Source organism: Panulirus ornatus, chromosome 32 (assembly GCF_036320965.1).
Source record: "Panulirus ornatus isolate Po-2019 chromosome 32, ASM3632096v1, whole genome shotgun sequence".
NCBI lineage: Eukaryota > Metazoa > Arthropoda > Malacostraca > Decapoda > Palinuridae > Panulirus > Panulirus ornatus.
The window spans coordinates 12,583,046-12,596,579 of record NC_092255.1 but is presented as its reverse complement, the minus strand read 5'-3'; the positions used below and the strand labels follow the sequence as shown (position 1 = coordinate 12,596,579).

The window sequence follows — 13,534 nt, the reverse complement described above, 5'->3', positions numbered from 1 at the left end:
TTTCAGTCTGACACTGTTCATTCACCAAGCTCATGTACCATGAATATTAGAAATTATTCATTTTTTTAATGAAAAAAAACCCAGAGATTATTGAAAACTGACTCTGTTACCTATAAAATCAATGATTTTTTTCCTCTTTACTGTGTGCATGCATGTGCACATGTGTATTTGCAAATGCACATTCTGTAATATATGAGTTTATAGATGTTGCTTCATGTATTGTTTAGTGCTGCTAACAATGTTTTTCAGATTACATTAACTACCTTTTAAAACTCTGGATTCATTTTATCCATATTCATAGTACATGTTAGAGCAAAAATTAATCTTTGTTTTTTCCTTTCTGGAATAGGCTTACTTGAACCAGCTAAGCAGAAAGACATACAGTCTGAAACAGGATGTCCAATCATGGAGCTCCACATCATCTCATCCTTCAAGGGCAGAGGACAAATCAGATGATGATTTGCATTTATCTAATGAAAGTGGTTCTCCAGTCAGAACAGAAAATCAGTCAAGTCTTAAACAGAAAAAGGAAGTTGCAGGCTCTATCTCTCATGTAGGTTCTTACAAGAAACACATTGGATTTGTCATAAAAAAGACTTTTACAGATGACAGATTTAGTTCACTTGAGCAAAAATACTTAAAAAAACCTAGTCCTAGTAAAAAATCAACAGGGTCAAAAATTTTGGATGGACATAAACAAAACCATGGTAATGCCTTCCATCAGCAAAGAGCAGAAGAGATGAAATATGATGGACAGGCTAATTCTGATAAAAAGGCAACAAAATCAACCATTAGGCAGACTGAATATTCTAACAATGCCAGTTCTAAGAGCAAAGCTCTGATGATTAGTGATGAATCTTCAGTTGATGAAGAGTTGGCTCGATATCTGAATGAAACATCTTTAACAAGCAATCAAGGGGATGAGTTTCATTTAGATGCGAAGAAATCCACGGCTCATTCTTTCAGTGAAGACTGTGATGATAGCATGGATGAAGTCTTAAATTTAGATAACATATTAACAGTAGAGGATATTTTGGATCAAATAACAGGCAATGAAAGTCAAGCTCATGGTGATAGTAAATATGAAAGTATATGTCCTGGTAGTTCTAAGAATAGCTCATCGATTGAAAAGCCAGAAGCCATTATAAGGGATTCTGATCCACCAATCCATTATAAAGCTAACCCTGTTATAAGAAATGAAAGTACAAGCTTAAATTCCAATTCTGGACAGGTTAAAGGATTAATTTCTGACAAGAGTGATATTTCCCATGATTCTATGCAGACAAAAATGCATGGTACTGACAAAAAAGATAAGAGTATGCTGTTTAGCTCTAGGAAAAGTTTATTTTATTCAAATACAAAGCAGGATGACAGCGACCATGATAAACCAGTCGGAATACTATTGGCTCAATCTACAACAAATGTATTTCATTCTCAACAAAGAAAATCATCCATAGAATTTTATACAGAAGGTTCAGTGAGGCCCAAGGCTTATAACTCCAAAAATATAAATGAGATGGTGGAATCAGAGGTATATTCGGAGGGGAGTGTTAAAGAGAGTATTGCTTCTTATACTCAGAGAAGTATAGCAGAATCAGTAGAAGAAGGTGATCTAAGCACTAGTGCTGGGATGGATAAGTCTGCTGAGGAGAATTTGGCCACAAGTGTTCCTGAAAGTCTCTCAGAAAATATTCAGTCTTTGGAAAACACTAAAAAAGATATACCAAAAGCCAATTCACAAACTAAGGAAAGCATGTCTTCAAAAGCACATTCACAAAATACAAGGAAAAGCTCACATAATTTTTTGACAGTGAAATCTCCCAGTAAACATTCTTCAAGCAGAAGGAAAATGTTAAAACCTTCTCACCATAGTGACACCAATGAGCCATGGAATATTTCAGATCATGAAGAAAGCACAAAAGAAGAAAAATCAAAAAGAAAGACAGAAAAAGTATGGAAGAAGAGACACAAAAAGCACAAAAGTAAAAAGAAATACAGAACATCTACATCAGAGTCAAGTAGTAGTGAATCATATTCTGATTCAGAAAGAGATTGGCACCGCAGACGTCACTCACAAAGCCATAGATACAAATGGAAATATGCTTCTAAACCATGGGTATGTACTTTAAATTAGCCTTTTTTCAGATTTTGAATCACAATGTTAGTAGGGTTACTTTTAATGAATTCATGTGATTTTACATTCCTGACATTTCTCCTAGAATCCCTGTTTCTTGATTTATACATGGTTCCTTGTTCATATATCATTTAGTGCTTTTGACTGGCAGGATCTCTGTCAGTAATCATATAAATTACTTACATATACTCAAGATCGCCATTCATTTGTGTTTCTGCAGAAAGTGCTCTTCTTGTTTTATTCAGAATTTGAATATTATTCCTTCATAACATTTTAAGCTTCTTAATCATGCACCCTCTCTGTAGAAAGTTGTTTGCTTTTGCTATTTCTGGTAGCATTTTTCTTTTTCAATAATTAGGAGAAACCCTCTTATCGAGATATTTCTTTTGCTGCCTTTCATTCAAAAGCCCGATAGTGGTTTGTCATGCATTTTCAGACTCTAAACTCCATGTAATCCATCAAACATGGCTTCTTTTTTCATTTTCTGTCCTTATCTTTTTCTCTCTATATCCAAACAACCAATGGCTTCATTTTCACACAATCATTCTATAGATACCATATCTAATGCACTGAAACCAGAGCTTACAATCTTCAGCCAACCCTACAAACTAACATCATGGTGTCTTTAGGACTTTACTGACGAGCTGTGTAATCAGAAGAAAATGCTTCTGATTCTAAGTTTTTTCATATGTATCATCTCAAAAAGTATTGTTATAATGAAATTTTCTTTAATAGCACTCCTTAAGAATCTCTTCTCATTTGATTTAAAAATATATTTGATTTATAAATATATTTGATTTATGATACACATGGTAAAACACAGAAGCTTAGAAAGCAAAAAATTATGGTTTAATGTACAGTATAAGAGATGTAATAAGTAAATATACATACATATAAGTATATATGTAAATATGTACAGAGCATCAGATTGGGGAAGAGCAGTGTGGTTTCAGAAGTGGTAGAGGGTGTGTGAATCAGATGTTCGCTTGGAGGAATGTACGTGAGAAATACTTAGAAAAACAGATGGATCTGTATGTAGCATTTATGGATCGGGAGATGGCATATGATAGAGATACTCTGTGGAAGGTATTAAGAGTATATGGTGTGGGAGGTAAGTTGCTAGAAGCAGTGAAAAGTTTTTATTGAGGATGTAAGGCATGTGTACAAGTAGGAAGAGAGGAAAGTGATTGGTTCTCAGTGAATGTCAGTTTGCAGCAGAGGTATACCGGGGTCGACGTGCTGTCAATGGGTTGAACCAGGGCATGTGAAGTGTCTGGAGTAAACCATGGAAAGTTTTGTGGGGCCTAGATGTGGAAAGGGAGTTGTGGTTTTGGTGCATTACGCATGATTGCTAGAGACTGAGTGTGAACAAAAGTGGCCTTTGTTGTCTTTTCCTAGCGCTACCTCGTGCATATGTGTGGGGAAGGGGGGGTGCCATTTCATGTGTGGTGGGGTGATGATGCGAATGGATGAAGGCAGCATGTCTGAATATGTACATGTGTACATATGTATATGTCTGTGTATGTATATGTACGTATACGTTGAAATGTATAGGTATGTATATGTGCGTGTGTAGGCATTTATATATATACATGTGTATGTGGGTGGGTTGGGCCATTCTTTCGTCTGTTTCCTTGTGCTACCTTGCAAACGCTGGAAACAGTGACAAAGTATAATGAATAAATAAAAAACAAAGTTTTTTCATATAAACTAGTATAATGAAGACTTAGAAGGTACAGATATTTACTAACAGTAGTTGTAAACATTGTTAGGACTCGCCTCCCTAGGATAGAGTATTATACCCCTTGATTTCTCTTGGACTGTCTTGTACATACTACTGTGTATGAGAACAGTTGAGTTTAACAGGAGCTTCAGCATTCACTACAGGATGTAAAAATTTTACAAATGCCTAATTTTATTCACTGAATGTGACTGTGGGTTAGTGGGATAGGGGGTCAGAGGACATTATTGGATTATCTGCTAATTGACTAGCTTACAAAGGAGAGGGTATCTAATGTGAATGTGTTGAAAGACGTAGCTGGTTGGGATGTCTAATCATTTGTTGGTGGAAGTAAATAGAAAAAAAATTGTGATTTTAGAAAAGGGGAGTGGGTGAGGAATGGGATGTATTTAGGGAAGCAGCGATGGCTTCCACAAAAGATGCATGTGGCATGAGAAAGATGGAAGGCGGGCAGATTAGAAAGGGTAGTGAGTGGTGGGATGAAGAAGTAAGGTAGTTGGTGATTGAGAGAAGACAGATGTTTGGACGAGACTTGCAGGGAAGTAATGCAAATGACGGAAATGTATAAAAGAAAGCAGCGGGATGTCAAGAGAAAGGTGCAAGAGGTAAGAAAGAGGGCAAATGAGAGTTGGGTAAGAAATTTTCATTAAATTTTTGGGAGAATAAAAAGATGTTTAAGAAGGAGGTAAATAATGTGTATAAGAGAACAAATGGGAATTTTGGTGAAGGGGGCAGGTGGGGAGGTAATAAGAGGTAATGATGAAGTGAGAAGGAGATGGAGTGAGTATTTTGAAGGTCTGTTAAATGTGTTTCATGACAGAGTGGCAGATATAGTTTGTTTTTGTCGGGGTGGTGTACGAAGTGAGATGGCCAGGGAGAATGTTTTGGTAGTGAAAGATATGCAGAAGATGAAATCCGGCAAGGCAGCAGGTTTGGATGGTATTGCAGTGGAAGTTATTAAAAAAGGGGGTGACTGTGTTGTTGACTGGTTGGTAAGGATATTCAGTGTATGTATGGACCATGGTGAAGTGCCTGAGGATTGGCAGAATGCATGCATAGTGCCATTTGTACAAAAGCACTGGGATAAAGGTGTGTTCAAACTACAGAGGCAAAGTTTGCTGAGTATTCCTGGGAAATTATATGGGAGGGTATTGATTGAGAGGGTGAGGGCATGTACAGAGCATCAGATTGGAAAAGAGCAGTGTGGTTTCAGATGTGGTAGTGGATATGTGGACCAGGGGTATGCTTTGAAGAATGTATGTGAGAAATACTTGGAAGAGCAGATGGATTTGTAAGTAGCATCCATGGATCTGGAGAAGGCATATGATAGGGTTGGGAGAGATACTTTGTGGAGGGTTTTAAGAATATATGGTGTGCGAGATAGTTGCTAGAAGCAAAGAAAAGTTTTACCAAGGAAGTAAGGCATGTGTAAGAGTAGGAAGTGAGGAGAGTGACTGGTTCCCAGTGAATATCAGTTTGCAGCAGGGGTGTGTGATGTCCCCACGGTTGTTTAACTTGTTTATGGAGAGGGTGGTTAAGGAGGTAAATGCAAGAGTTTTGGAGAGAGGGGATGAGAGAGCCTGGGAAGTGAGTCAGTTGTTGTTCACTGATGATATAACTCTGGTGGCTGATTCAAGTGAGAAACTGCAGAGGTTGGTGACTGAGTTTGGTAAAGTGTATGAAAGAAAGTTGAGCAAATGCGAATAAGAGCAGGGTCATTAGGTAGAAGGGTTGAGGGACAAGTTAATTGGGAGGTAAGTTTGAATGGAGAAGGGCTGGAGGAAGTGAAGTGTTTTAGATATCTGTGAGTGGATTTAGCAGCAGATAGAACCATGGAAGCAGAAGTGAGCCACAGGGTAGGGAAGGGGGTGAAGGTTCTGGGAGTGATGAGGAATGTTTGGAAGGAGAGAACGTTATCTCGGAGAGCAAAAATGGGTATGTTTGAAGGAATAGTAATTCCAACAATGTTATATGGTTGTGAGGCATGGGCTAAAGATGGGGTTGTACAGAGGAGGGTGAATGTGTTTGAAATGAAATGCATGAGGATAATATGAAGTATGAGGTGGTTTGATTAAGTAATGAAAGGGTAAGAGAGATGTGTGGTAATAAAAAAAGTGGTTGAGAGAGAGCAGAAGAGGGTGTTTTGAAATGGTTTGGACATATGGAGAGAATGAGTGAGGAAAGATTGACAAAAAAGGATATATGTCTCAAAGGAGGAGGGAATGAGGAGAAGTGGGAGACCAAATTGGAGGTGGAAGGATGGATTGAAAAAGATTTTGAGCAATCGGGGCCTGAACATACAGGAGGGTGAAAGGCATGCAAGGATAGAGTGAATTGGAACGATGTGGTATACTGGGGTTGATGTGCTGTCAGTGGACTGAACCAGGGCATGTGAAGTGTCTGGGTAAACCATGGAAAGGTCTGTGGGGCCTGGATGTGGACTGGGAGCTGTGATTTCAGTGCATTACACATGACAGCTGGAGACTGAGTGTGAACAAATGTGGCCTTTTTTGTCCTTTCGTGGCACTACCTCACTGAAAGAGGGTGGGGGGATGCTATTTCCTGTATGGTGGGGTAGCAACAGGAATGGATAAAGGAAAGCAAGTATGAAAATGTACATGTGTATATATGTATATGTCCATGTATGTAAATGTATGTATATGTTGATATGTATCTATTTTATTCATTTATTATACTTTGTCGCTGTCTCCTGCGTCAGCGAAGTAGCGCAAGGAAACAGATGAAAGAAGGGCCCAACCCAACCACATACACATGTATATACATATACGCCCACACAAGCACATATACATACCTATACATTTCAACGTATACATACACAGACATATACATATATAGACATGTACATATAAATACTTGCTGCCTTTATCCATTCCCGTTGCCACCCCGCTACACATGAAATAGGAAAGGACAGAAGGCCACATTTGTTCACACTCAGTCTCTAGCTGTCATGTGTAATACACTGAAACCACAGCTCCCTTTCCACATCCAGGCCCCACAAAACTTTCCATGGTTTACTCCAAACGCTTCACATGCCCTGGTTCAATCCACTGACAGCATGTCTATCCCAGTATACCACATGTTGATATGCATATGTATGTATATGTGTGTGTATGGGTGTTTATGTATATATATGTGTATATGAGTGGTAGGGCCATTCTTCGTCTGTTCCCTGGTGCTATCTTGCCGACACGGGAAGCAGCGATTAAGTATGATAAATAAATAGAATAAGAAAAAGGGAAAACAGCATGTGTGAAAGTATTAAAAGTGAGTGAGCTTGGAAAATAGGACTGTGAGGAGAGATATCAATTGATTGAGTGGCATCAGGAAGAATAAATGAAAAGGAGTAGGAAAGGGTTGAAGGGTATTAGAAGCAGCATTAACATTTTCAGAGGGAATGTGTGAGATGTGAAAGATGGAGGTGGGCATATGAAAAAGGATGGGATGATGAAGTTAAATTGCAAATGAAAGAAAAAAGAGAGGTGTATGGACAGTACCCATATGGAAGGTGTGTGAGTGACAGGGAGGTGTGAAACAGGAAACAGTAGGAGGTCAGGAGGAAAGTATGTGTACTGAAAAAAAGAGCAGATAATAGACAGGATGAGAAAGAGCCAATGAATTTCAGGGATAACAAGAAATGTTTAGGGAGGAGGTATACAGTGTAAGGAGAACAAGAGGACAGATGGACAGTAAAGGGAGCAGATAAGGAATTGGGAAGAGACAAAGAAGAGTTGAAAAACGGATGGAGTGACTATTTTAAGACTGTGGAATATGTTAGATGATAGGGTAGCAAAACTACTGCATTTATGAAAAGGTGGCATCCAGAATGAGAGTCTACCAAATGGTTTGTTGTTATAGGAGGTAATGAAAGCTTAACATAAGATTAGGCATGATACAGCTGCAGGAGTGGATAGGAATGAGGTTGAGTTCCTCAAAAATGGGGGTGAGAGAGTTGTTGATTAGGTAGTCAAGCTATACAGTGTTTGTATGGTCCATGATGAGGTACCTTAGGACTGGCAGAATCCCAGTATAGTATCCTTATGTAAAGGTAAGGAAAACATTAATGAATACTTGAATTACAGGGGTATAAGAATGTTGAGTATACCTGGTAAGATGCATGGCCTTGAAATTTCCTCTAAAGGAAGAAAAAGGTTGTAAGGAAGATTGGTAGAGTCCTGCAGCATGGGGTGGGACCCTACATAGATTCACAGTTCTTAAGCTGGTCTGGTCCAAATGATTTTTTCTCTTTAACGTGGAAGCTATGAAAGAGCTTCCCTTTCCCTAGAAAAAAAAAAAGCACCTGACAAGAGGACCAATAAGCCTGTATAAGAAGAGTTCAATCTAGACACAGTCTTCAGGAGCTTCTGGCTTCCTAGACATTATTAGGGTGAGGGGAGATCGAAGAGCATTCTTATCTGGTGAGGTAACCAGAGTGCGGGCCCCAAGGTTCAGCGAGTCCATGAAAAAAAGGAGAAACTCTAATATTTCAAATGGTGGCTATTCTTAGCAAGGCAAAGTGAGGAATCCAAGTTGCTGAAAAAGCTCGTCTAGCCTTGCAGTTTCAAATATCATATATGCCATAAAAAAATCCATCTATTACTTTCAATGTAATGATGTAGAAGTTCTGTAGATGTTTCAGCTTAACGCATTTAAAAGTGCAAGAGTAATACCTAAGTGTCATGTGAGTTGCCACAGCATGATTTAGTGGTTTTTCACCTATACTGAAGTATTGATTATAAATTATCATTATTATGTATAATCTTATATTATAGGTCTTTCCTTCTGTAATCAGTATGATTCATTCATATTTTTTTCTAAACAACAAAACTCTAAGTCTGTAAAAATCTCAGTCACACCAGTCAGACACTGTATTGTCAAGGTCAAGCAAGCACAGGCAACACTTCACTTTTGCTAGAAAACCTTCTCCTGCCTCTTGGTCAACTTCTGATGTTGAGAGTCAATGTCCATTGGATGGCTGGAGGATGAGTGACTATGGGGGGAAATAATTGCACACTGCTACCACCCAGGCTTGGTGTATGGCCTTGATATTGAGGCATGAAACTTAATATGTAAATATCCATCTAGAGGTGTAAAAGGGATTAAAGAACATGCCATCCACACTGCCAAAAACCACCTCCAACACAAGAAGCACTTCTCATGGGCAAAGAAGCATTTTGAAGTGCAGCTGCCATAGTAAGCACTTCACATGTGGGTCATCAGCTCCAGGCACTACCATATAATTTGGTCTTAAGTACAAAAAAATTGACCCAGAGGGATGCCAAGATGCTCTGGTAAGAGAGACAATGATTTGAAAGCTATGCTAAGAAAGGAAATAACAGGCTATCCAACATAAAAAGAAAGCTGCTCAAACTTCTTCCTTGACCATAGTGTGAGACTCCCAGTTGTTACCAAACAATTCAGTGGGGAGGGAATTCTTTTTTACATAAAAAAGAATAAACATACTGAGGCAAAAAAATAAATCAGACAAGTAACTCATAATTGCTGTAAAAACTGAAAGAAGTAGGAACAAACAAAAGAAATACCCTTGTGGGTTGGAGCAGTGTGGTCCCAGGTGTAAGCCCAAGTCAAACAAGAAAATTACCCAGAGGTTGAGAATAAACCAGTTTTCTCAACTCTCTCAGTGGAGCTTCATCCTGTATATCCACAAGACAAGACTGATACATCTGAACTGGAAGAGGATAAATGATTAACCAATTTCCTATTAGTATCCTTGTAAATCACTAAAAGGCTAGTCAGGACATGGTACCAAAGGAAAGTTGGTTTATCACTATATCCCTGAATGATGAATCAGGACACAGAGTAGTCTTTTCATATGTACTTACCTGAAAACATGATTCCATCATTATACCACAATGTTATGTGTTGATGCCTACCAAACACTAGTATCAAAGAAGCAAGATGGGGAATGCCCATATCTACTTTGTGGGGGACAACTATAACTGAAAGTTCACTGGCTTATCATCAATATACTAGCTGGACTAAGGAACTTTCCCATTTCATATATGGCTAACCCATACGTAAATTACATTTCCTTCTTGAATCCCCAAAAATGAATCGGATCAAGATATCGTGCTTGGTAAAATCCCCACACTACACTTGGAGCCTCATGTACATGAGCTATGGACTACCTCAAGGTAGCAGCTCAAAACAAGAGCCTAAATCATTTTTAGTTTGGTTCCTGTCTTGCATTCCCAACAAGCCATAAAGATAAGGGAAACAATCTTGATATGCATTGAGCAATACAAAAAAGGTGCAGAAACCACAACTGAAGCTCACTCAGTGAAAAAAATATTCCTCTCTGTAAACCCCATTTCAATGAGAACTTTGGTCCAGCAAGGGATTATGTAAATCTCTTAATCCTTTGAGATGGCTTAGTTCCCCAATATGTCTCAGGTATATTGGTCAAAGTAAAAGACTTGCCAGACATCATGGATAAGCAGATCAACCCATCCTCTGGACCTTATCTTCATCCACAAATAATTCTCAACACCCTGGCTGTGAGACTGAGCTCTGGGAGATACTTGTCCACTGAGCCACAATCCCTGAGTTCAATAGGAAAGAACCCAGGAGGGTGAGGAGGTCTTGACCCTTGACTAGCACATTCAGTGTTTGAACCAATATTGCTGATTCATACTACTGAGATACCATTCTAGTTCCTACTCCTGGTGTAATACCCCCTACATGGGATCCTTACACATGTAATTCACTTCAGTAATTCCTACTACTGCAGTATAACAACTCACTGCATATACATCATTAAAAAACAATCATTAACTAGACTAAGGTATATAGGGATACAAAGACTAAAAGATGTACAAGTATGAAGTGGTAATACTGGAAAACATAGTACAGTAATGTCTAATAATAACTTAAGTGTATAAAAGGTATTGCTGGACTCTATTCATGGCTATGTCATGGGTGAAAAATAACTTGCAGTAAGACTGTATCATTGTCTGTGGATAAAGAGGAGCACAGCATTATTGAGGAACTTCTTGCTCCCAAGGAGTCTTTTACTTCCTTGTCTAAGTGGAGTGTAGTATTGATGCAGCAAGAGAAAAATGCCCTGACAGCAGTAAAACTGAACTGTGTGATCCCACAGAATTATGTTCTCTAATTAAGCTGGTAGTGAGTGGTAAATGATGTCAATTTGATGGTAGTCACTGATTAGCTGAGGAGAGGCCTGGAACAAGTGAGTAAAAAGTGATCATATCTGGGTGGTTTGCAAAAGTTAAAGGGTGGTAAGGTGAGATATGATCAGGGTTGGAAGGTCCAAAACCAGTCCTAAACCATGTACAGTATAACCAAGAAATACATTTCGTGTTTGTGACACCAACTACAGAGGAGAGAAAAAGACATATATATTTATATTTATTTATTTCATTTATTTTACTTTGTCGCTGTCTCCTGTGTTAGTGAGGTAGCGCAAGGAAACAGACGAAAGAATGGCCCAGCCCACCGACATACACATGTATATACATGCATGTCCACACATGCATATATACATACCTATACATCTAAATGTATACATATATATACACACACAGACATATACATATATACACATGTACCTAATTCATACTGTCTGCCTTTAATCATTCCCATCGCCATCCCGCCACACATGAAATAACAACCCCCTCTCCCAGCATGTGCGTGAGGTAGCAATAGGAAAAGACAACAAAGGCCACATTCATTCACACTCAGTCTCTAGCTGTCATGTATAATGCACTGAAACCACAGCTCCCTTTCCACATCCAAGCCCCAGAGAACGTTCCATGGTTTACCACAGACGCTTCACATTCCCTGATTCAATCCATTGACAGCACATCGACCCCGGTATACCACATTGTTCCAATTCACTCTATTCCTTACACGCCTCTCACCCTCCTGCATGTTCAGGCCCCGATCACTCAAAATCTTTTTCATTCCATCTTTCCACATCCAATTTGCTTTCTCACTTCTCGTTCACTCCACCTCTGACACATATATCCTCTTTGTCAATCTTTCCGCTCTAATTCTCTCCATTTGACCAAACCATTTCAAAACACCCTCTTCTACTCTCTCAACCACACTCTTTTTATTACCACACATCTCTCTTACCCTATTATTACTTACTCGATCAAACCACCTCACACCACATTGTCCTCAAACATCTCATCTCCAGCACATCCACCCTCCTCCGCACAACTCTATCTATAGCCCACGCCTCGCAACCATACAACATTGCTGGAACCACTATTCCTTAAGACATACCCATTTTTGCTTTCCTATATAATGTTCTCGAACTCCACACATTCTTCAATGCTCCCAGAACTTTCGCCCTCTCCCTCACCCTATGATTCACTTCCGCTTCCATGGTTTCATCCACTGCCAAATCCACTCCCAGATATCTAAAACACTTCACTTCCTCCAGTTTTTCTCCATTCAAACTTACCTCCCAATTGACTTGTCCCTCAACCCTACTGTACCTAATAACCTTGCTCTTATTCACATTTACTATCAGCTTTCTTCTTTCACACACTTTACCAAACTCAGTCACCAGCTTCTGCAGTTTCTCACACAAATAAGCCACCAGCGCTGTATCATCAGCGAACAACAACTGACTCACTTCCCAAGCTCTCTCATCCACAACAGAATGCATACTTGCCCCTCTTTCCAAAACCCCTGCATTCACCTCCCTAACAACTCCATCCATAAACAAATTAAAAAACCATGGAGACATCACACACCCCCCTGCTGCAAACCTATATTCACTGGGAACCAATCACTTTCCTCTCTTCCTACACGTACACATGCCTTACATCCTCAATAAAAACTTTTCACTAATTCTAACAACTTGCCTTCCACACCATATATTCTTAATACCTTCCACGGAGCATCTCTATCAACTCTATCATATGCCTTCTCCAGATCCATAAATCCAAAGCAAATCCATTTGCTTTTCTAAGTATTTCTCACATACATTCTTCAAAGCAAACACCTGATCCACACATCCTCTACCACTTCTGAAACCATACTGCTCTTCCCCAATCTGATGCTCCATACATGCCTTCACCCTATCAATCAATACCTTCCCATATAATTTCCCAAGAGTACTCAACAAACTTATACGTCTGTAATTTGAGCACTCACTTCTATCCCCTCTGCCTTTGTACAATGGCACTATGCAAGCATTCCGCCAATCCTCAGGCACCTCACCATGAATCATACATACATTAAATAACCTTATCAACCAGTCAACAATACAGTCACCCCCTTTTTTAATAAATTCCACTGCAATACCATCCAAACCCGCTGCCTTGCCAGCTTTCATCTTCTGCAAAGCTTTTACTACCTCTTCTCTGTTACCAAATCTTTCTCCTTAGCCCTCTCACTTTGCACACCACCTCGACCAAAACACCCTGTATCTGCCACTCTATCATCAAACGCACTCAACAAACCTTCAAAATACTCACTACATCTCCTTCTCACATCACCACTACTTGTTATCACCTCCCCATTAGCACCCTTCACTGAAGTTCCCATTTGTTCCCTTGTCTTATGCACTGTATTTACCTCCTTCCAAAACGTCTTTTTATTCTCCCTAAAATTCAATGATAGTCTCTTACCCCAACTCTCATCTG

The 13,534-nt window shown here is 39.2% G+C and overlaps 1 protein-coding gene across 7 annotated transcripts in view; it reads left to right on the top strand.

The window, feature by feature from the left end:
- The window catches only part of LOC139759050 (uncharacterized), a 176,247-nt gene that overhangs the window by 79,206 nt on the left and 83,507 nt on the right, over nt 1-13,534 (top strand). For all 7 annotated transcript variants that reach the window (XM_071680961.1, XM_071680960.1, XM_071680962.1 and 4 more), the window contains one exon: nt 350-2,116. In XM_071680961.1, the coding sequence (XP_071537062.1) occupies nt 350-2,116 (1,767 nt within the window). The remainder of the gene's footprint in view (nt 1-349; nt 2,117-13,534) is intronic.